This window comes from Silurus meridionalis, chromosome 9, assembly GCF_014805685.1.
Source record: "Silurus meridionalis isolate SWU-2019-XX chromosome 9, ASM1480568v1, whole genome shotgun sequence".
In the NCBI taxonomy this organism is placed as follows: Eukaryota; Metazoa; Chordata; class Actinopteri; order Siluriformes; family Siluridae; genus Silurus; species Silurus meridionalis.
Genome location: NC_060892.1, coordinates 23,527,661 through 23,552,639, shown reverse-complemented (window position 1 = coordinate 23,552,639; position 24,979 = coordinate 23,527,661). Strand labels below are relative to the sequence as shown.

At 42.7% G+C, this 24,979-nt stretch overlaps 1 protein-coding gene across 3 annotated transcripts in view; it reads right to left on the bottom strand.

Annotated features, from left to right (window-relative positions):
• The window catches only part of nek7 (NIMA-related kinase 7), a 59,352-nt gene that overhangs the window by 23,831 nt on the left and 10,542 nt on the right, over positions 1–24,979 (bottom strand). Inside the window, exons 1-6 of one of the 3 annotated variants that reach the window (XM_046858055.1) lie at positions 18,634–18,847; positions 17,664–17,745; positions 10,574–10,714; positions 7,801–7,863; positions 4,242–4,352; positions 1,776–1,884 (exon numbers count right to left, since the gene is read on the bottom strand). In XM_046858055.1, coding sequence (XP_046714011.1) covers positions 1,776–1,884; positions 4,242–4,352; positions 7,801–7,863; positions 10,574–10,714; positions 17,664–17,717 — 478 coding nt within the window. In that variant the 5' untranslated portion in view covers positions 17,718–17,745; positions 18,634–18,847. Of the gene's footprint in view, positions 1–1,775; positions 1,885–4,241; positions 4,353–7,800; positions 7,864–10,573; positions 10,715–17,663; positions 17,746–18,633; positions 18,848–24,979 lie in introns of those variants that run through there. The other 2 variants (XM_046858054.1, XM_046858056.1) reach the window with 2 other exon arrangements.

Genomic DNA, 24,979 nt, shown 5'->3' with positions numbered 1-24,979 from the left:
CCACATTATTAGGAAACAAATTCTCGTCAATCGGTACTAGACAAATTTTGTTAGTTAACATGCTAACTTTGGGTGAGCCTGGTGGGAGGAGCATATTGAGCATTAATAAAATAAATTATAATAATTATATAGCTTCTCATATGTAACTATTATAAAGACATTATGCATACATTATAGGGTCAAAAGTTTTGACCATCAGATTTTGAACATCCTATGGAGACGGAAGATCCTCTGTGGCGACCCCTAATGGGAGAAGCCGAAAGAAGAAGAAGAACAAGATTCCATATTTAGTCCCCATTCGCTCTTGTAGTAAACCACTTTGCTGAGATGTTCCACTAGATTTTGGAGTGTGCTTGTGGAGATTTGTGGTCTATCAGCCATAACGGTTGTGAATCCATGTACTGACCACTGTAGCTTGGAAGGTGAGGAGGCTTTAGGTGTGTCCAATTTATCAGTTCAATAAAGTTGATATTAGAGCTCTATAGCAGGCAGCTGAAGATCTTCCACATCTTCTATCTCATGTGAAGAATATCTTCATGGAGCAGATTTGGCTCTCCTCCTGCATCCAGAGACATTCTATACAATTGTGTCTCTTCGACTTAATGGTAACAGTTTGAAAAAAGAAGGACATGCAGCTCCATTTAACAATCCCACCTGGATGACATTTTTTCTTTCCCCGGAGACGGAAATAATGAAAAACTCGTTAACAACACAAATAGGCCTACAAAAAAAAAGGGGTCCACCAAAACGTGCTCACCAGACTCTCACACACACACACACACACACACACACACACACACACACACACACACACACACACACACACACACACACCTTTAATTTTTTATGGGGACGTTGGCGCTAAACCTCACTCCGGGCACGCAAATAACTTCAGATCGGATTACGTGTATCGCGCGAGTACAGCAAAAGTGCCTACGGAGCGATGCGATTCGAATCCGGGCAAGAATCTGCGATCGAAACAAATCAACTTGGCGAAGGGCGCAGTGGTTTAGACCCAGACAGACGTTTTGACTGTTACCTCGTCTATCCATATCGCAAATTCGCGAGCGCGACTACTTTACGACGACGCAAATCGGGACAGCGAAAGGACACAGACGGGGGGGTGCTCTTGTAAATCAGTGCGAGACGGATTTTGCGTGTTAGTGAACTCTGGGTCAGCCGAGAAAATACGTGAAATGAATGAAATAAACGGATGAATAATTATTCATTTCAATCTAATACGACTTCACAAATGTAAACATTATCAATTTGAATTCGGATCGATCTTAAAATAATCTCACAATCGAAATCGTGTTCACGCCCAACGTTTAGTAGCAAAAGCAGGACGTTGATTGTCCTCTATAAGTTGACTGTTTGCTTATGCGCATGTTAATGTGTATATTTAAATATGTATAATATTATAATATATTATAATATATATGTAAATAAATGTGTCTTGTTTCTTGTCTCTTCCAATAAAAATGGAAGAAAAATTCATAAAAAAAATAATTTTTTAATATATATAAAAAAATCAAAAAATTTAAATTTGACAGCTGTAAAAGTCGATTCTTTTGTTATTTAAAAAATAAAAAAATAGCCATTTTGTTTTACTGATTGACAATTTTTTTGTTTAGTGATGTAGTTTATTGACATTATTATTAATAGGCAACTAATTATTTAAAAAAAAAAGAAAGAAAGAAATTGTGTTTAATGTTATTTAGGCAATTTTCTGAATGGATACATGGATGCGTGTGGACTTTGTATATAACGTGTACCTCTGTGCATTACACGTCGGGAGTGCATGTGTTCCAGCGCGCTGCACAGCTGAACAAAGTACTTCCATACGGTCTTCTCTGGGATCAGCCTCCTCTGTTTCTTGAAATGCTGCAAAAAAAGAAAGGACAAGCGATCGTAAAAACGTACGTAATGCGGAATCCTCTTTTTTACCTTGTAGAACCGTGAAAATATAGAGCATGTGACCATCTGCCCATATATTCTCCTGCAACGTCTTTCCTCTAGATTAAGGGGTGTGGCTGGGGGCGGATTTGTGATCGTTTAGCTAGTGGGTGTACGTCGGTTAGTGAGATCTAATGAGGAATCTGCGGTTCAAATCAGTGTTTTATTGTCCAGTATGGTTTAGGAGGTCCAGGCACTGTGCAGAACACGTGAGAACTTCCAGCACACTACGATCTTTTCTTCATGGAGCTCGCTTTGTACGCAGGACCATGTAATGCTAATCCGAATACTCTTGTCCATACACTGGACCGTTTTCACGTAAACCATATCGATAAAAGTTTGTGGACACTTGAGCTTAAGATTTGTGCATCATGAACACATTGATAATAAGCTCCAGTCTTCTGAGAAGATGTTCCACTAGATTTTGGAGACTGTTTGTGGAGATTTGTGCTCATTCAGCCATAGGGTGAGGTGAGGAGGCCTGGAGTGTTCCAGTTCATCCCGAAGGTGTAGAATAGGGTTGAGGTCGAAGATCTACAGCAGGTCATCCGAGATCTTCCGCATCTTTGCAATGTAAACCATATCTTCATGGAGCTCACTGTGTGCACAGGAGCATTGTCATGGTCACAGGTTTGGGTCTTCTAGTCGAAGTGAGAGGAATTTTCATGCTATCAAAACACCCGTGTGAACCGCATGTACCTGGAGAAAGTCAGCTGTCCAAATCTTTTTTTGTCCAAATATATTCCCATACAGGGCCGATTTATTGATCGACCGTTTATTGATTCCCCTCTGTGTCCTAGTCTGGCGTTATTCCATGTCATGGTCTATAGCTAGTTTTCTATCATCTTTAACACCGATTTCTCTGAATTCCATTTTTTGGCAAGGCTTCTGAAAACCCCATTAACACAAAGTCTTCTAGCTTTTAGCACTGGTGCTCTACCTCGAACAGGACGCCAAGTGGTCGAGACCCCAGCTTCAAACGGGTTCAATTAGAGCCTAAATCAGGCTCATTTGAGGCGAATACAATGCTGAAGGTGATCCTATTCTTCCTTATAAAAAAAATAATAAAAATCAGGCCGACGTTTTTTTTTTCCCCTCGCACTCCGATTATCGTTTTTGTGTACATGCCTTTTTCTGAAACGATTAGACGCGCAATCTCCAAACAAAACAAATCAGGTGGATCTATTCTTATGCCGTCCTTCGTATTTGCATATCAGAGGCTCGTTTGATGTGAATTGGGGGTGGGGGGCAGTTGCGCCTCTAACAAGCAAACATGGCACGTGCCGTATTCCTGAGAGTTCATGCAAATAGACGGGTCACTGGGTTTCAATCTGTGTGTGTGTGTGTGTGTGTGTGTGTGTGTGTGTGTGTGTATATATACTGTATATATATATATATATATATATATATATATATATATATATATATATATATATATATATATATATATATAGAATCAGAAGCTGATTCACAAGAAAGCCCAATGGGGTCATGCAGAAAATTGGAAAAAAAAAAAAACAAACGAAGCCAGCTCCGTAAAGATATGCTTCACACGGGTTGGAAGATCTTGAAGGTCTTAGGACCTCAACCCTATTGGGAAGAATGGGAACGCTAAAAACACCTCAGGCCTTCTAACCTCACCTACATAAGTCCTTGGGTTTACTAACGTCCCTGTGGCCGAATGGGCGCAAGCCTACGGAGGAATCTGGTGGAATGCTTTCCAGAAGCGTGGAGGTTATTATGGGATGTTAAAAAAAATACAAAAAACGAAGGAACATATGGAATATTATGAGCAGGTGTTCACAAACTTTTTGTCCATCCGGTGTATGTATAGAGTTTGAAGTCAGGCACAGTTTCTTTGAAAAGGCTGACTTTTAGTCTGAACGCAAATTTAATGATTACTGAGAGTTGTGTGTGTACGTTTATGTATATACGTCTATGTGTGTGTGTGTGTGTGTGTGTGTGTGTGTGTGTGTGTGTGTGTGTGTGTGTTGAGGTGATCAGCACCTGGGTCCAATTCCCCCAGACTAAACACTGCACCCTTTATACTGTATTCCCGGCTCAAGTCGATTCGTAGGAAAGCTAGGAAGATGCTGAAATCGAGTCCGTTTTGCAGGTCTTTCCCACACTTTTCTCCTCTGTTCGATCCAAAAATGCAGTGGAAATTTAGTTGCTCTCCGCATTTCTGAGCGACGTACGCCCGTATTTTTTACGCTCTGTGAGTGCAGAACGTAAACATTTATGCAAAGAAAGGGAAAAAAATAAACGCTGATGGATGGGTGTACCTTTATCATCCGCGAGAGGTCCCCGGCGTCCGCCAGCTCCAGCACTATATTGAGCTCGTTCTCCTCGATGAATGATGCGTGATATTTAATTACGTTGGGGTGGTTGAGTTGCTGAGAAGGCAGGAGAGCGAGAGAGAGAGAGAGAGAGAGAGAGAGAGAGAGAGAGAGAGAGAGAGGAGGAATATGAAATCAGTGACTTAAAATTGCACCGAACTGTACTTTGGGGTAAAAAAAAACAAACTATGAGCTAAAGAATGAAATAAATAAACTAGCTAGCGGTGTGTGCCTGATGCTAACGTGATGAGCCAGGCGGCAGCAGAGCGTAGCGTGATCTCCATCCTCCACTTCTTTTTTTCCTGTTGGTTGGGCAGTAAGCGAAAGCAACGGCGAGGATGACAGAAACAGACAGGAAGCATGAAGTGTTTTTTTTTTTTTTTTTTTTTTTGGAAAGTGCAAGATAGGGAAAAGCTAAAGCAAAAAAAAAAAAAAAACGCCATTGTTAAAAGAATCTCCACGCTCCGAGATGATATGCGCACACGTTTCCGTCACGCCGCGCTCCCCTGACGTATTTATGGCCCGTCCTGCCAGAGTGCCGGCTTTCACTGAATCGGCGCCGTGATTTTGCCGTCGTCTCACTTTACGACTGTTTTTGGGGCCCGGTTCTGTTGCGGTCCGCAGGGTTTTTTTGAACATCTGGCAACCGAGAATTCTATTGGAAACATTAGACTGCGTTTTACGATGAGACGTGATGGTACTAAGTATAATACAAGCGAGAAGAATAATCCAAATGGAAGAGGATGATCTTCAGGTGTCTCAAGACACACACATTACTATTGGAAGAAGCGTAAAAAATGTTGCTCGGAGTTTGGAAAAGTGGGTCAGTTTAGCCAGTCTTTGCTTATTAGGTTGATTTGCTCGCTCGATTTTTGCCCCTCCCCTTCCTTCTAGTAATTCCTGCCTGATGGCTTCGTATAAACTGGGCGGGAATAACAGGCTCGTGACTGGGATCATGTTCGAGCCCGTGAGTCCTTCAATACTCTGGAAACTTAGTTGTATTGTCATCTTCATGGCTTCAATAACTTCTAGGGAACTTTGGGACGCTGCTCAATCAGTGTACCGAATTTCATAACGGTGGCGGGTGCAATGCCAAAAAAAATAAAAAATCTTTGCCTGATATATTAACTGTTGCTGCAGTCCAAAAGGAACGATGCAACAAACTAGGTCATGTAACCATATGAAGATTTACTCTGACCCAATAAATCTATAAATGTCCAGATGTTCCACTTTCTTTTCATTAAAAAAAATCCTCTCTTAGCATGAAGAACTGCTTTACACACTCCCGGCATTCGGACAGTTCCTTTCTCCGAACATTCGGCTGCCGCTAGTTGGAGATTTCTTCCTGACCTTGTGATCCTGTTCGTCCCAGAGCACTTCAATCCGCACAGAACTGAGGTGGCCGTTCCATGATAGATAACACTCCAGCCGGCGTATGCTCCGGGTCATCGTCTTGTCGTATGCCGAAGTCGGTTCCAATTAGCCGCAGTCCGGACGGAACCCCGAACCATAAAGCTTCCACCTCCATGTTTGTCTGTGAGAGGGAGGCAGTCTGCTAACATCTTCACTCCAGTCCTAAATCTTACATAAGTTTTTCTGTTAGAGACAAAAATGTCTAATTGGGATCATCTGTGAATAGAACTTTTTTCCACTTAATCGCTGTCCAATTGTCTGTTTTTGCCTTTTACTTAGAACATGGATGTGTCTCCAAAAAAAACATAAAAGACCAGGTGTTTCCAGAGCTTTGACAGGCACTGCATTTTAGATAATTTAGGAACTCCATTGCGTCAAGTAGTTTGTTGCCTCCGCGTCGTACATTCGAATCATGTAATACACCTAGCTGCAGATTGTCCCGCTTATGCCATGGTCGAATAACGGCATTGACGAGTTAAAAGCCGTCCTTGATGTCGATGGTGATTCATCAGATCAGATGTGGTAGTGGAAGTGGTAGCTCAGTAGCTATAACTTTGGGTTACTGAATGGAAGGTCGAGCGTTCAAGCCCCAGTATCGCCAAGCTGCCACTCTTGGGCCCCTAACAAGGCCGTTAACCATCATGGCTGACTCAGCGCTCTGACCCCAACTTTCCCAAACTACTACAGTTTGAATGCACACCTACCTTCCAATCAGATTCCAGATTCTATCATTATTCACCTCAAAACTGGTGTCACATCTGAGTGAAAAAATGTTTACTGTTGTTTTTTTTTTTTTAATATAGAAAGCATTCAGAAACTTGTGCATGATGATCGTCAGAGAACAATCCACACAATCTCACTTCCACACCCACCCTACTCGGCAGAGTTGGCTCCTGCGGGCTTTGCCCTCTTCTTGAAGTCGAAGATCCAGCTTAGATGCCGCCGTTTTTTCAACACTGCAAAGATTTGTTGCGAATCGCAAAAGGTGCTTGCTACGGTTCGAAAAGAAGACTTCCAGGACATATTCCGGAAGTGGCAGGAACGCCGGAAGCGCTGTATTCCTGCATGAAGGGACTATTTTGTAAGCGAATGTGTGTAAACGTAGAGAAATAAAATACTTCTTGTAAACAGGGCTAGTCTCACACAACCACATTATATACTACTTCATGGACACTGTGGGACATGTTACTTATAATCTAGGCACGAATGGGATGGGACATGAAGGCAAAGGTTGTCAATCCAAAAGAAAAATTATTGCTGGGATCAGCTAATGCTGCTGTGCTAACAATACCTGTGTACCACCATAACAGACCTGTTATGCCGTCTGTGTACCATTCACGGGTTTTCTGGTTAAGCTAAGAAATCCTCTGGACCTACCCGATGATGTTGATGTATGGGGTTGCTATGGAGACCCAGAGTGGCTCTGAAGCTAACATTCTGGTTTAGACTAATTCCCAGGTCCCCATTGTCTACATGAGCTGATCTGATCAGGCAGGTGAGACAAAGCAGTGTGGCGAGACGCCTCTGATCACCCGGGCACTCATGCTAATTGGACCTGTTGTTATCGCTGCTAGTTAGAGGTTCGCCTGGGCACGGGCCGAGGCCTGTCTGAAAGGCAAACCTTGCGTTTAACAGAGAAAAAAAAAACACACACAGGAGACGATGCAACACTGAGGATGTGCAACTTCAAAGGACACGTGAACGAGGGCGCAAAATTTTCACACTGTTGCTCCAATACCCACTCCCTCTGCTCGCTAAACATTACAGGAAAAAAAAAAGATAAAAAAAAATTATAGCTTTGGCATTGGGAGGAAAAAAAAGTCAATCTCTGCCTGAAGGAAAGACATGAAGAAGCCAGTGATCTGCACTTGCCTTAGACAAAAAGAGAGAGAGAGAATAGCAAGAGAGTAAGAGAGAGAGAGAGGGTGTGTGAGAGAGAGAGTGAGAGATGCGTCTGGTGGTGGAGATCAATTGTTTTTCTTCTCTCTCTATGTCTAGCCGTTCGTCTGTTATAAGGTCTCAGCAGAGGCGTCTTTAGAAAAGCGTAATAGCAGCACATGGCATCGCTTTCTCCCCTCCTCTGGTTTCTTACCTTCAGGAGATCTATCTCTTTGATGCAATCTTGCCGGGCTTTGGCATCCATCAGATCGAATATCTATCAAAAGATCAAAAGGGTAAGAGAAGAGAAAAAGAAAAAGGGGGAGCATTAATGGCATTTGGAAAAGAAAAAAACGAAGATAAACATGTTAAATAAGCAGAGAATGCTAAAAGGTGGCATGGGCCGAAATGGTACTTAGCCAAAACACAGTGTCAGAGCAGACAAAACACGCCTGCTCCAGCCAACTATGACAGATCACGCCGTCTCTTTTTCACCTTGGCGCCCCGGGTTCTAAACCAAACTGAACTGTACCAAATATCTGCTCGATAGATCCAACTGAACCCAAAGGATGCCAAATTCTGAGTTACACGATCATGGATTTAACACCCGGGAAGACCTTCATGATGATCCCGAGACTGCAGACTAAGTCGCGTCAATGCTTTGACTTATAACTTCTAAGGAACTGAGTTACAACAGAGATTATTTAATTAAAGGAAATACAGATTAACTCTCAATGACTACATCATATGGACCAAAGTATGTGGACTTTTGAGCATTTGTGCTTTTTGACATCCTATTCCACATCAAGTCCCCATTTGCTTTTATAAGAACCTCTACGCTTCGTTTAAGATGTTCAACTAGGTTTGTGCTCGACCAACAACAAGGGAATTTTGGAAAGTCGGGTACTGATAAAGGGAAGTTAAGGAGCCCTGGGGTACACTTATTGTTCCAATACATCGCTCAATGGTTAAGACTTTGGGTGACTGATCAGATGGTCAGGCGTTCAAGCCCTAGTACCGCCAAGCTGCCACTCCTTAGGCCTCTGACCAAGGCCCTTAAACGCTCTGTGCTTCAGGGGTGCTGCATCATGGCTGACCCTTTGCCCTGACCCCAGCTTTCTACCATAGCTGGGGTATACAAAGAAAGAATTTCACTGTGCTGAAGTACGTGACAAGTATAAAGCACTTTTCCTTCCGTTTATCTTCCAACCCAAAGTCCAAAGACATCCTATTCAATGGTATTCCTCCAACTTGGTGGCAACAGTTTGTTGAAGAATCGCAAAACGGGCACAGGGTGTCCACATACTTTTAGCGATTTAGTATATTTCACAAAATGATTAGAGCACACAAAGACTGAATCGTCCTCATGAACAAAATAAGGAACAAAAATAACATACCCTTGATTCAAATATAATCCGCCACGGGAAGACGTAACCTCTCGAAAGCGCATTATCTTCTTCGTCTGGAGAGGGTTATTCCGCTTATATGACGGCGATTTATATTCAGATGTAATGTCGGTGAGCATCTAAGAGACGAGCTAGTTCCTGTTCTCGCTAGTGTTATAGCCGTAATAAACTGCTGTTCGCTCAACAGCCTTTTTTCTCCCTCTCTTTCTCTCCTTCAGCTCGTCATTTTACTGAGCAACACAAAAGCGTTAAGAAGGGGAAAAAAAACTCCTCCATCCTGAACACTTTCAGGTGCTGTGAAACTTTACAAAGCACCGTGACCGCACCAAAGCTACAAGGCTCCTTCTGTAAAACGTTCACCGTGACAGGAAAAAAAAGTCGATGCATCGGTGATTACAACTTTAACGCTGCTAGACGATGTAAAGTACAAGTCCCTGTGTACGAGCTGTTCCTAAGGAAACATACACTTTTTCGAACGATCGCAGATGCGTTTGTGTTACAGCTGGAACTTGTGCTGTTCCAAACCAATGCATACTTTCTGACCAATCAGAAGCTGCAAATCTATCCCCGAACCCCAGGCTTTTCCAGAAGGTCATTTCCAGAGCAACTCACGATTAAGCACATTTATACAACTACCAGTTGAAGATTAGAAGCCTCGCTCAAGAGCCCAGCTCAGTGGTGCTGGGATTTAAAGTTTCCATGAAAAATGAGCAAAAGATTTTAAAGCCTGGGTCAGAGATGAAAAACCAGTAAATGAAAGACGTGAAATAAAACGTTAGATGCATGCGACGCACTTCCTAAAGTGGCATCCGGAAACACTGGGGTATTTAATCGCAAACTAATTGCAAGCGATTTAGAAACAGCTGAGGACAAAGGGGCACATGAGGAAAACAACCAATGAGAGGACATAGGTGGAGACAGAACATGTATCAAAATGAAAACACAGCTACATAAATACAAAAAACTCATTGTGGGAGGGTAAGCCGTGTAATGGATGGTTAAGATGTTGGACATAAGCTTTCTGATTAGAATGTTGTGAGTTTCAATCCCAGCCCTGGTGCCAACAAGCTGCCACCATTAGGTCCCTAACCCTCAGCTGCTCAGTTGTATGAATGAGATAATTCTAAGTTGCTATGGATACGGGCATGTGCCAAATGCCATAAATAGTGGGAAGTTGTAAATTAGAGGTTAAGATGTTGGCTTTTTGTTTGGAAGGTTGCAAGTTCAATCCCAGCACTGGAGATAAAACAAGCTGCCACCATTAGGTCCCTAACCCTCAACTGTTCAGCTGTTCAAATAAGTTCATTCTGACTCGCTCTGGATAATGGCTTCTGCCAAATGCTGTAATCAAGAGGAGACGTGGTAGCTCAGTGGTTAAGATGTTGTACCTTAACAGTCTAAGTTCCAATCCCAGCACCGGTGCCAAGAAGCTGCCACCCCTAGGCCCTAGAGCAAGGCCCTTAACCTAACTGCTCAGTTGCATTCATGAGATAAGTTGCTTTGGATAAGAGTGTCTGCCAAATGCCATAAAAATGTAAAAGTAACACTTAAAATGTAAAATCAAAGATTGAGTCAACTCACCTGAACTTTTTTCAAAGCTACGGAAGTGTTTTCTAGCAAGTATTTCGCCCGGTAGACCTCGCTGAACTGCCCCCGTCCAATTTTCTTCTCAATGTAATAATTGGCTAAGCTGTTGTAGCCCATCTCTGGCTGTAGTGGCTTCTGTTTGGAAATGAAACAAACAACAATTGGAAAAAAACATCATTAACTTTCGACTTTGATTTCGATATATGGAATCCCTCACAGAAAAAGGCAAAGTAATTGTTCAGGGCAATCGTCTTCACACTTCACCCATTAGTCCCGAATTGCCCCGAGTGTTTTCTGGGTTAAATTGCTAAGCAACAGTCGCAATTAGGCTTCCGGCGTTGTCGCGAGTGGTGGAAAAATAAACTGCGCTGACCTTTCGTGGGTCGTCCCTGCGCAGAACAAGAAGTGACACAAGGGAACATCGCGTGTCAAAGGCGGATACGCTAGACGATGGGGATAACCTTGAAGGCACTTTGCATGTGGGCGAGACAAGAAGGTCCTCGTGATCTATTCTGATCCGTTATGTTTTGTCTTTAAAAGAATTCACCTTTCGGCTCTGGAAACAATCTTCTTCATCTGAGACAGGCATGCATGTATTCGTTTTTTTGTTTTTTAAACGCACCCGAAAGTTTTTGCTTTATACCCGTGCCTCCTGGTGTTCTGGAGTTTTACGACAAAAGCTGGCGTGCTTCCTGAGAGCTTGTGGTGATAGTTACAGCTAAAGTGCAGAACATTTTTTTTTCCCCAGTGTGTTGCACTGACAGCTATATAAGCCTTCCCGAATGTGGAAAAAAAAAAAACAGAGTACGACTGTGTGAAGCACCAGGGCTCAGAAGGAACGTGCACTGGAGCTAAGCGCCCAAACCGGCTGGGTGCTAGAAGGATGGATATAGATCAAGGGGCAGCCAATTTAAGCATTTCATTGTTTTGTTTGACAGCTTTAAGGGGAGAGAGAGGGAAAAAAAAAGGCGAGAGCTGAAGAATTGCCCCAGCCAATTAACACACTGAAGCAGCTTGTTTTTCTTTCATGACACCACACACTTATTCCAGGCACACATCTGGTGCCAAAAAAGAAATTCTTCCTTTCCTACACTGTTGTACATTAACTAAGATTAGGGCAAGTTAGTTTCCTTTTGTTTTATTAACTGCCTTTATTTTTGTACTACGGAAAGGGGGGGGAATACAAATAACATACCACACAAGATACCATCTGTCAATCGATATCAGAATTGCATTATGATCCTCAGGTAGGAAAGCGAGGGGGCTGATCAAGAGGGTATCACGGTATTAAAAAAATTGTCCAATAACAATCACAATAAGACGTGGCATGGATAAGGGCTTTCTACAGGGTTAGGAGGTCCTGTGATGTTGGGGGGTGGGAGGGTTTCAAAAAGCGATGAGGCATTGCTTTCACTCGTCGCACGGTTGCTTGACAAATGTTAGCATGAGCCTCTAAAGCGGCGTGACAAGTGCATGCTGAGAGCAAAGTTGTGCTAATGTGTCCTGGCATGCAGCTCGCTAATCACACATTTACATATGCAATGACCTACATTTGCATGTCAGCTTGCGCACTATCCGGACTGATTAACGACGGGCACCTCCCTGCGCCCGGGAGGTGGAAGGAGGGCCAGAGGGTGGCGGCTTTTTTGGCAGCCGAAGGCACGTGCTGCCAACCAGGATTAGGCCTGACGCCACCCGAGCTCCAGACACTTCATTAGCGGTAATCTGTTTAGCAGTGGGCAGTGTATGTAAACTTCACAGGCCATTTGCCGCACCTTTCTTCGTCCCCTGGCCTCGCCTTCAAAGGGCAGCGGGGCGTGCTGACTGACAGGCCGTCTCATCTGAGCTCTGCTCTGTCACACAATTTGGAGCGCCGCGGCCCGAGAAGGAATGAAGCGCAGCGGAAGAAAAGGCTGCATGGCCGCCGGGGTCGCATGGCACAATTTGTACACATCACAGCTTGACGAAGGCTAGAGAGGCGCAGAGGGCGCATTCTGGCTCAGCGGGAGAGGGACAAAAACAAAAATAAACTATGGGGTGTAGGCAGGTGGAGCGCAGAGGAGACACTGACCCCAACGCTCAATGCGAGCTGGACACTTTCAAGCAACAGTCAGATCTGCAGAATCTTCCCTGTACGCCCAATGAATGCAGTTTGCGTCAAGTTCAGGCCCCGAAGAAGTTGACCAGGTTAGCATTGTTCATAACTCATGCGAGTATTTCGAATAGCACTATAAAATGGTCTTCCCATATCCCATATTCTACACAATTCCACCTTTCAAAGATGAAGAAGTCCTCACAACTAGCAAAACATCAGCTAGTTTTAGGGTCACAGTTTTGAGATCTGGAAAATAAATGGCTTGCCCAAAGGTATGTGGACACCTGACTGTCCCACCCAAAGGTGGTTCATGTACCTCAATGATCAATATATTATTCATTCTAAGATATTTAGAATGGACACTAGATGTCCAAAAGTCTGACAAAGTGGACACTGGAGTTTCTCATACTAATGTAGGTTTTATTTTTACCCAAACTTTTGCCGCAATGTTGAAGGCACACATTTGTATATGATGGCGTTCTGTGCCGTTGCCTTGCAATTTTGCTTCACTGAAACCAAGAGGCCAAGCACTTTCCAAGTATGACAATGCCCCTGCCCCAAAAGACTAAGGTAATATGTTTTAAGATTGGACTGGAAAGTGTCTTGTACAGAGCCCCAAACCCCAACCCCACTGAACACCAAACTGAACCCCAGATTTCCTCAACACCTGGTGTACCTGATCTCACTAATGCTCTTGTAGCTAAATGATTTTTAATTTATGTTTTTAACATATTTGCATCGGTAAAAACTGATTATTCATATATAATTCTTAAATTAAATGTGCTATACTTTTATTATTTCAAAAGTGACCAATAATTTGTGACCAATATTTTAAAATTTGAGATCAATCAAAGTTCTCTTAGCACCGTTGCTGCTGCGTGAATACGACGCATCACAACGCTACGGAGGCCGAGGCGTGTCCTAAAAGTCACATAGAATACAGATTTACATGTCAGAGGTAGAGCTGCACCTTCCTGAAGACAGAATATGAAAAAACGTATGGTTTTATTTCATCTTTTTTCTTTCTTTTTGCACTACCAAGTCCTGTTTGGCCATGCGTTGGAGGTCGGAAGGCACTTAAGTTAATTTACGATTTACCGTCTGTCTGAACCAAAGAAATAAAAGCGAACTTGTAATCTGAAACATATTCAATTGCATAGCATCATATTTTTTTCATCGCATCGTATTGCATTGAATCGCATTGTGTTAAATCTGCAGCTGCAGCTATAGCTTATTTTAGTAATCGAGTATTCTAACGATTATTTCATTAATTAATCGGACGAAACAATTACTTTTTTTTTATTAAAGAGCGAAACTAAATATACATGAGAAGATGAGATGGGTTTCTTAAAATGAACAAGTAATTTGATTACTTTCTAGAAAAATTAACATTATTATTGATGAATTTGCATACAAAAATATCTGTGAAAACTAAACCCATTTACAGCATTTAATTGCCATATTACATCAAAATGCAAATACAAATATATAAATTTAAAATATAAGTATAAAAATCCATTTCAAATCACTCTAAAACGGTAAACGCACTGTACGCTGTTTTCATTATGCTTTAGTTGGAAATGATCCCAAACTTTGGCAACTTTTTATTGCGCCCGAATCTTCTCCTCGACCCTCGCTGTTTTCTCGCTGTTCCTCAATTCGTCGTCTGTGTTTACCTGTCCAGAGCGCGCAGGAGTTTAGCGGGTGGCGCGTCAGTTATAATGGCCCGTGGGGAAACACAATGTTCAGTGTGTAGGTAAATGGACTAAACGAAGCATCGAGGCAAATCATTTGCCTCAAGGACTTTTTGTATTCGAATTACTCGAGGGATCGTCTCAGCACTAGTTGAATCCAATCGGAATCGCGTGGCACTGCATCGTAATAGGGGGTGAACCGTATCGCAGCACATCGGTAGCTGATTCATATGTATCTTTAAGGTATTGTAGGCTTTGCATCGAGGCCTCAATTACGGAAATGAGCATTACTACTTGGTCATCGGCATCATCGGTCAGGTACCACAAGGTCCATACATGCAGAAAATAGAAAGTGGTTGAATACTGTATTAGACAACACGATAAATGTATCATTCCACCGGTAGGAAGGCGCCGTACTCCGGGTTGACCAGCGGTGACGTGACACAAGTATAAGAAAGAGAAACACAATCATGCAGCCCAGTGACAGGAACACGGGAGATGGGGGGGGTGTGGAGGGTAGGTTTAGCGATGGAGGATGGGGTGGTAGCAGCATGGAGGACTAGGTGTGAGATGACAGCACAACACTGCCAGAAGCTGCCAGGGAGAGGACAACACGAGCAGTGAAGAGGTGCGAGAGCAGCGAGCCGGGGTTGGTGTTGGTGTCGGTGTCACTGGGAGGAATAGCAGCGGTTTGGTGGGAGTGACAGGGCAAGGAAACGGAAGGCGGGGAGGCAACACAACACGCGGGAGATTCAGTTCCCGTCCTTTTCATCAGCCTGGGCCATGCAATATTTATGCTTTCTTTACCCGCCGACAGTGGTTCTGCTTCTCTGCATTCTGTTGCAGTGTTTAGAGCCCTCCTTGCTTTGTGTCAGGTTTTTTTTTTTTTTTTTTTGGCTCTGTCAAAAAATCCGTAGCTGGAGATCAAAATCGCACCCTTCCGGCTCGTTCTATTAAATATGCAAGTCTTACCAGCTCATCTACTGTACCTAATGCATATGCATTATACCTTCGGGACTCTACAATTATGATAGCGCCAGCGATATTAAGCGGGTGTCGGAATTTCAGCTTCTCGACTTCTGAACTCAGCGGGTCTTGATTTTTTTTTTCCTTGTTGAAAAAAAGGCACAGAAATTGGAGATCGTCAAACATCCTTTTGTTTCTAAGCAACAAACCAGGTCAATTAATGATATGAAGATTTACCATGACCCAAGAAATATTTAATTTGTACGGATGTTATACTTTTTTTCATTGAAAAAATCCTCCCTTAGCATGAATCGCAGTTTGGATATGAATATTTAACTGTGCCTCTTGGAAAAACTTGTCGCTCATCTCTGATTTCTTTCCGACCTTACGATCCAGTTCATCCCAGGGCAGTTCAAGAGGATTTAGGTGCAGTGTCTGGGCAGGCCACTCCATGAAAGAAAACACTTCAGACGGCTCTTTGCTCTAGTGAAGTCGGGTCCAATGAGCCGTGAAGTATGAAGTGGTTGCCATGTTGGTTCCTTTCACCTGGAATAGGTGTCTAACCTTTACTGCTCCAAAACAACCCCAAACCATTAAGCTTCCACCTCCGAGTTTGACTGTGGGGGTGAGGCAGTCTGATCACATCTTCTCTCCTGTTCTTTGTCTTATAGTTCTTTTAGAAACTATTCATTTTGGGACTGTCTACTGCCCAATTATTGTGTGTTTGCCTTTTATCTAATTTATCTTAAAAAATTAGGTGTTTCCAGACTTCTGCTATTTATTCCGTATTGATGCTTTATTATTTAAACACTTTTTTTATAATGTACATCGAAGCATAAGGCTCAATGGATATTGTTCTCCCACTGCCTTTCAGTTCCACAAATAATACATGACAGAGACCAGAGAATCGGATCAAAGTCCTTTTGAAATCTATACGCCTCCTAACACCAGTAGCCTGGAAGTGAGACGATTAAAAACCAAACAAAAAAAAAAAAAAAAACATGCCGGAATTTTGGGAAAAGAATGGGGCGGTTCATTAGTCAAGTCGTTTATTTCTAAACGCTTTTCACAACGGACATTGTCTCAAAGCAGCTTTACACAATTTAAGATTAGGGTGGGGTGAGGGTCTTACGGGCTTCTCCGTCTTAAAATGTGGACCAGGACAAAAAAAACTGACCGACCCGTGTAATAGAAGGCAAATTTGGTTTCAGTGCTTGGCCCCCTAAATCACTTCGGTCTACAGCAGTTCTATTTCTGCCCCCCCTTATTCTGTTGTGTTTTTTGACGATAGAAACCGATTAGTGGATTAATTACTAGCGAGTAACTGTAGTGAAGAGGTAAAAAAAAAACAGCTCGAAGGAGGTAAAGAAAGCGATGCGATACGACACCAACCGAGAAAAAGGAACAAAGAGAGGAAAAGAAATACATCACAGGACAGAGGGAGAGAGAGAAAGAGAGACTGCAAGCAGCTGAGCTTCAACACCTCTCTGTCTCCGGCAATGCAATGGAGGGAGGAAAGGGAAAGGGAAAAAAAAAGAAGAAAAAAAAAAAGAAAAAACACATGATAGCTTTTGTGTGCAGGAAGCGCTGCTTGTGCAGAGAGCAGAATCTCATTATCACTTCTCATCCAGCGCACAGGAGGAGCCAGAGAGGAGAGACGGTGTGAGCAGACCACCGCCTGTCTCTCTGCGGGGAGATTGACAGTTGGAGGGATTCAGCACAGGGCAGATGTTGGGGGGGGTACAAAAAAAAGGGGCGACAGGAAATACAAGCGAGCTATGGCAACAAAAAAAAAACTTAGTAAACCAGGAAGGACAAAGAAAATAAAGATGACAAATGAACTAAACCAGGTTTGGTTCATTTGAGGAGAAACCGCGAGCACCTGATCTGCGACGTTGAGCATTTCTGTATTGCTTTCTGCCACGTCCCATCAGTAGCTCGATCATTAACGGAGAGGCGCGAATCCCCCCGAAAGGCATCGATAGTGAATCCGCAATTACCGAATGATTTCGATTGGACGGGAAAAGAAGCTCTTTTACGCTTCGGCCTTGCGATAAGAGGCGAACTATGTCTGAAAGCGCACTCCAAGAACGTGTGTAAAACTAGTACGTGAGCTCATTAGTGCGGCGTTAATTAATTCATGACTACGCATTGACCACATTGGTGGGGGTGAACGGTACTCTCTCAGGTGCGGGCTGCAATATCGGAGACCAATTCCATAATCCGCATTTATTATTATGAATTAAGAAAAATTGTTACAAAAAAGAGCTCTTGATTTAAAAGAACACGTTTTTGTCCCGGCGAATTTTGGAGTGTACACGCAACCCACCTGCGGTTGATACACTGCTATCTGTGGCTGCTGGCCTTGTAGTTGGGCGTCCATGCTGACAGGCGCTCGGTGCCTTACACCCCTGTCAGAAAAAGAAACACACCAATAAATCACATGAACAAGTAGCACTTCGCACCGTTTCGGCGCCACGCTCGGAGGTGCGCCTGCGAATCTGGTAATAGAATTAGAGCAGCGAGCTGCACTCTGGCAATCACATGCTTCCAAGGAAATGGCTGTCTGGCGTCACCTTGTCGCAGAACCCTAGCCAGTGAGAACACGACACCTACTGTGATAATGAGACCTGTCATGGAGCCGCCGAGCCGGAGAGCGGCAAGCATTCCATTTTAATCCTAAAAACTTGTCTGCAAAAACGTAAAAAAAAAAAAAAAAAAAGAAAGAAAGGGTATATATATAAAAAAAAAAAAAAAAAAGAAAAAAAAAAAAAAAAAACACCTTTACCCCTACATGCGAACTCTTTCTCATGCAGGAAACATGGTATATATATAAAATAAAATCGGATGGAATATTTGAACTATAAAATATAATAGAAAATTGTGTTTGTAATATACATTAACATATATAATATATATTTTTATATACAATTTTTTTTTTTTTTATTTATGCATCAACTAATTTCCCTAATCAGGCCCCAAATTGTAGGCCGTAAAAAAACTGAAATTTCGACTTGGGATCGGTTAAGCATCGTCGGCGGGAGGAAAAAAAAGGGAATAAATTAACTTCACTCGGTGACAGAACAAATACAAAAGGCGGCGGTGTGCTCGCGAGCGGCTGCAGATAGGCCTGTACATGGCAGCCATCAAAAATTTTAATGATCCGTCAGTTGTCACAGGAGTTTGTTGCACGGCACGGGGAAGCTCAGTGCCCTGCCATAGCAAAGAGATATGAAGAGAAAGAATCCCCCCCCAATAAAAAAAAAAAAAAAAAAAGAGGCCATTTGCATGTCGCTCACCTCAGAGCGCATCCGCCCCCGCCATGTCGTCAGGAGTGTGGAGAGCATGAAGCTGGAGCCAATTAAAATGCTTCATGCTGGAGAACGGAGCGATCCAGCCCAAGCTGTCACCACGGCAAAATAAAACCTGCCTGATTTTTTGGTGAAGGTTAATAATGCTAATTAAGCCGAAAAATCTCGGGCCTGGGGGTTTGAGTGGCAGCTTTTGGACGACGCTTTTTTGTGTCTCCGGCATTGTTTATTCGCCATTTGTAGCTCTTCTGTTCCCCCCCCCTTATTTATTTCTTTCCTTTTTTTTTTACCAGACAGAATGACTTTCCTTTCCTGAGGACAATTAAAAAACTGCAGAGATGTTCTAGTGTGGATGGAGACGATGTGGACAAAATGATTAGGAGACCAGACTTTTGTGGTTCTTTCCCAAACTGTTCCCGCGAAATCGGAGGCGCAAAATTGTATAGGACCTCTTCGGTAACTTGAAATGTATAGGCCCATCTTTGTTAGCATTAAATTAGCACAAAGTCAACTCCATGAAGATCTACGGGTTGGGAAGTAGGGCTGGAACGGTTTCTCGAGGAACTCCAGGATTCGCAAAAATCTTTGTTTTTCTTTGTTTAGCCCATTTAAATACACACGGAGCACGTTTTTAAGGGAATTCGAAATAGATTTTCATATTTTTATTTATATACCGTGCGTTCGAAAAGTCCGTTTCGCAGAGGCCTTGTAGAGCAGGTTGAATTTTTTGTATATCTGGCGATAAATACGCTGATTGGAATCCAATTACGTGTCAGTTTTTAGAGACCCGCCTCATTTTCGCTCTTATTGCTCTTTAAGAAAGAAAAAAGTACTTCTTATCCAATTGCTCGATTAATTGATGGAATGATCGTTAGAACGCTCGATTGCTAAAATTTCAAAGATCTTAAATGGCCTGCAAAATGCTGACTTCAACCCTATTGGGATAAATGTAAACATTAGGTGCGTTTACATGGAGCATTGTAATCGGTTCAAAAGTCCGATCCGAATGAAAAAATGCTCCATGTAAACGCCGGAATAAAAAGAACCCGAAACCAAATGGAAAAAAAAAATTCTGCCATGTCCACGGTTAAACCGATTACATTGCGTCTACGCCATCGTGTCAAGAAGTCAGGGGTTGTCAAAAAGCAAAAATGTGGACCTCGGACCTCCCCACAAATTCGTTCTGTTGCTTTGTATACAAATAGAAAAAATGGAAATCCGTGTTAGCGTCATTAGATAACGTCTTGTGTAAACAGACCACCTGATCTTTCAATCGGAACGCCAAAAAGTGCGTGTAAACGTGGCTATTGACTGCACCTTAGGCCTCTTCGCTTCCTTCTACATCAATACCTGACTTTGCTGAACTGAATGGGCACAAAGAAATCTAGTGGAACATCTGCCCGACTCATTACAACAGAAAAACATGGGACTACATGTCAAATAAAGCGTTCAAAAAACACTTATGAAACTTATAACCAGGTGTCAGCAAACTTAAGTGTGTATAGTAGCAGGTGGATGCTTCAGTAGACATAACATCTTGTGAACAGAATAAATATTATACTTAAATAAAAACGTTACCCGACTTGGTTTTGGGGGGAGTGGTTCAGTTACTTACTGCCAAACGCATTCGTCTCGAACATCAATAACGTCTGAGGGGGGCGGTTTAACTACGAAATCGTTACCCCTTTACCTTCCACGCTAGTTTTGGCTTTGTGCAGAGACAGAGCGGCAAAGCGGAAACGTGGATTTCGTAAGAAGGTTCTCTTCGGAGAAGCATCATGAAAAAAAAAAAAACAGGAACACATGCGTTTCCTCTTAATGGCCATAAAAGTCACAGTATCTGACTGACTTTCGAGCCACAAAGAAATTTTGATTTATTTGTAACAGAAAAGCCTGCCAAAGGAAAGGAAGTGATCACACCTCGCATTTCTCCTGCCCGTAATCAAGCGGTCTGTAGGGATCCGACTGCTAACCAGGATACATTTTCTGATGCTGATGCAGGTTTTATCGAGTGATATGAAGTAATGTATGAAAACCCAAGCTATTGAAAAGCAATTCTGTCCTTCTGCTTTTTTTTTTTGGCCTCTTTTCGAAGCGTCGGCTGCCTTCCGTTTTTGCGTAACACCCCGCCGAAAAAATGCGTCGGCTTGTAAACGGGAACAAAGTTTTACCTGCTGACTTTCGCCTGTAGCTGTATTCAAACAAAAGTCGAATAGAAATGCCCTGACGAACTCAAGAATTCCTCAAGAACTCCGGACAGTCTCATCGACGTCAAATTTTCCGTCCAAAGAGTTATACTATGACCGATATGGGTTTTTCTCTGGCTGATGCCGATATTTAATCCAAGCAGCCAATTGGCAATATGTGATGCAGATTCTTTTTTGGGGTCGATATGTTTGGCTTTCTAAACCGCCCCCACCCCTATATCCCATACATAAGCAATAAGAAGTGATACGGAAAACTGCTTTCGATTAAACACTTATTGGAAAACACAAGCCTCTTTAATCAGTGCACGTGTTACCAGTCGGCAAGAAAGAGAACTCCGATTGGCTATTCGGGTATTCGGTATTCGCTGCTTGCTTTATATATACGCAGTTCTACCCCTTCCGGTTTTCCTGTTTGGCTGCTGAGTACAGACTACTGCCATCTGCTGGTATGAGAGAGTTCTGTTCTCTCGCGTAAATGCACACCAGTTGGCCGTAGTCTGTCTGGTGAGTCCTAGTGCACGTTTTTTGCCCTGAAGCAGGCGATGCCACAATCAACTTTCCTTTGAGCTAGCTCGTTGGCGTCGGTTTGGTGTGTCCCTACCTTAAGTCTTACCGTTTTTTTGGGACGTTACCAGGTAGTTCTCTTCAAAACGTTAGCAGGCAGAGGGGAAAATCACAGGGTGGAATGCTGGTGGAATGGCAATCTGCTTGCTGCAAGACGCAGTGTCATGTGTTCCCACCTACTAATCGCCAGAATTTGCTGGCTGATCAATCGGTCGACCTTTAGGTTATAGTGTATCTTACATGTGTACACTATAGTAACAAAACTTTATGGACACCTGAGCAGGATTTGTATGTGCTTTTTACCCCACATTTGGTCCCCATTTGCTCTTATAGTCTTCCCAGTCTTCTGGGAAGATGGTCCACTGTAGGTACGGTAGTCAAGTCAGATACCGATGTTTGTGTTTTAATTAGCAGCATAGTAGGTTATCAGAAGTCGTAACTTGTAGTCTTTTGGCAAAAAAAAAAAGAAAACTCTGAAAAAGGAGAATTCCTGCTCATTAACTCGGGAGCGGAGAGGGTTAAGGGCCTTGCCCAGGGGCAGCTTGGCGATGCCTGGGGCTTGAACCCCCTGACTTTCTGATCAGTAACCCAGAGCCTTAACTGTTGAGCAACAACTGTCCGGTGTCTGGTATTTAAATCAGGCATCGTGACAAACAAACAGGTTCTTCTAGCAGCGCATTTGCATCGGATGCGCTCGAGACGTCCACATCAAACGGTATTCCTGAAAGCGTCCTCTCGCCTTTCCTAATTAACCGTCCCCGCTCGCTTTCTCCACCATGAAGCACCTGCTGGCTTTGCCGGTAGCCCAACAAAAGCCTCAGGTCAAGCCTGATTCATTACAGCAGTGCTCGAGAGGCGACCTACAATGGGAAGACGGTGAGACGGCTGCATTCTATTGCTCCCGTGCCAAGTCATGGAAAGCAGCCTTTTGAGTCGGAGACCGCGAGAGTCTCACAGCTGCACACACTTCAGCTTCATGCTTCATGAAAGCTACTCGAGAGGCAGGGGGATTTAAATTGGCGGAGCACACACATACACACACACTGAGGTCTGTAAGAGCAGGTCTGCCCTGATTGCTTTTTAAAGAGAAAGCAGAAGAGAAATTCAAGCTGGAACTGAAGCAATGGATCCTCCTGGTGTCTCAAGGGACTGGCGGTTAAAGAAGGTGAAGAATCCGACATAATGGCACAAACTGGGCCACTTCTGGGGCACAGGGTTATAAATCAACCCCAGCCCCCACAAGAGGCAGTTTGGGGCCTTATTTACTTTTGCAGGAGACAAACTATTAACCAATGAAATAAAGCACAAATGCTTGGCAGCCAAAAAAACTTTTTTTTTTCTCTATTTATCCTGGAAATTCAAAGAACTCAAAACATGAACATGTCGAAAAAAATTCTTTCAGTAGTTGTTATTTCGTTTTTGTTTTTTTTACATTGTAGAATATCGAATCAAATAATGTTGGTGTAGTTCAGGTGAGAAGGCCTGGGGTGCAGTCAGGCCTCGTCTCAAAGGTGTTCAGGGTTAAGGCCAGAGCTCTATATTGCAGGTCACTCCAACCCATGTAGACCATATCTTCATGGAGCTGGCTTTGTGCACAGGGGTACTGTCATGCTGGAACAGCTTTAGGTCTACTAGTTTTAGTGAAGAGAAAATGCCTTAATCCTATTTAAAAAAAAAAAGAGATACATTACAATAGTGTGCGTCCAATTTTGTAGTAATAGTTTGAGGAAAATTGTCAAATGTCCAAAGGACAAATCTTTCCATACGATCTCATATGCTGGGCCTCAAAACAATTAGGGTAAAGTTGTTTTATATTACTGGCATTAATTACAGAATATACAATATATGTATATTAAAAAAAATCTTAATGGTACCAATATTTTTTTTCTTAAATGTATCATTAAAAATATATAATTAAAAAAAAATTATAAATAAAAAAAAATTCTTTGTTTGTTTGTCTGTTTGTTTGTTTTTCTAAATAAATAAAACTTGCAACCAAATTGGTATACAAGTGATTCAAAATTATGTAGCATCCACTTTTAAAATTCATACTTTTCCCTGAATGCTCATTTGGAAATTTTATGGCTGTTACTTCATGCAAATGAGCGGTTTGTGTTACAGGTCAGGGAGGTTTTAGTTCTACGAGAACGGTGTTCCTGAATCGAATCGTATCCTTTTGGCAAACGCAATGATTTTGCTTCAAGACAGTCGAAGGGTTATCCGCTTTCCCCGTGTGAAGAAACAAGAGAAGTTGGATTGAATTCGATTAAAAATGCACAAATACGGAAATTCGGATGAGTCCATATTTTGGAAAATGTCAATAAACACATCGGTCTTGGTACAGGTCCGATCCCTACCCTGTGACTAACCGTGACACTGTGAGCTATCCTCGGCTGAACCCCGAGCCTACACCTTTTATAGATCATTGTATCACACGGGGTTTCTGTATTTTTTTTTTCCCTTCGGTGGATCTGGAGAAAGCTAAAGCTTGACAGCTAATACCACACATTCCTGCCAATCACCGGCGTCCTCATTACCGCAAAAAAACTCTGCATATATCAAAACAAAACAACAGCTGTTGCTCATGGCCTGCTCCTCACGAATATTCATGATGCAACAATCTCAAACATTTCATTCAACTACTTCTGAGCGTTCAAGAAAGTTAGGGTTTTAAAAAAGTTTTTACAATAAGAAAAGAAAGAAGAGGAAGAAAAAAGAAAAAAAAAAAACTTCAGCTAACGTGCATTATACAGTAGACTTACTACTCGGAAACAAATCTGTGCCTTAAACAAGTTCCTCGTCCGCATCCTGTTGCTAGTTTTCCCAAGAAGCCTAAAGATCCCAAACTCATCATGGGGTCACTCAAGGTCAGGCCTAATAAAGCTGACTCACGGGCGAGCAATGACAGCAGTTTCGGTTTGCTTAAGTGAACAAAGGCGAATCAGAGGGGCCCCGTGGGGCTACATTTCTTCACATAGCTTCAAGGAGTTCCCCTTATGAACTCCAGAGGGGCCGTTTTGGACCCTTCATTTAGCTCCCGGGAACTGATCGAACCACAAAGACGTCCTGTTTTACGTTTCCACCAGGGTTTCCACCTGCATTCAAGTGATGGTGATATAATAATTTACAAATCTGCCTACAACCGCTAACCGGGGTGTCTTGACAAGTTGCTAAGCTGAAATTCCTGAGATGTTAATAAATATTTAAATCCAATCTGGATTCAGACCTTATATTACAGTTACCAAATAAACAGAAATTTGTGAACACCTGACCAAAGGTTCCCAATCCACATTTAGTGGGGGGACAGACAGCATTCCAATTCATTCCAAAGGTGTTCAATAGGATTGAGGTCAAAGCTTTAGAGCAGGACACTGACTTTCTTCCACGTCTTCCAGCCCTTGTACCATATCTTCATGAAGCCGGGCAGTTTTCGGGTCTCCTAGTTCAATTAAAAGGAAAACTGAATACAAGAGTATCCACAGACAATTGTGTGCCTCCAAATTTGTGAAAACAGTTTGGCGAAGAACCGAGTGGTTCCCAAGCACTTCTCCAAACAGTGTACA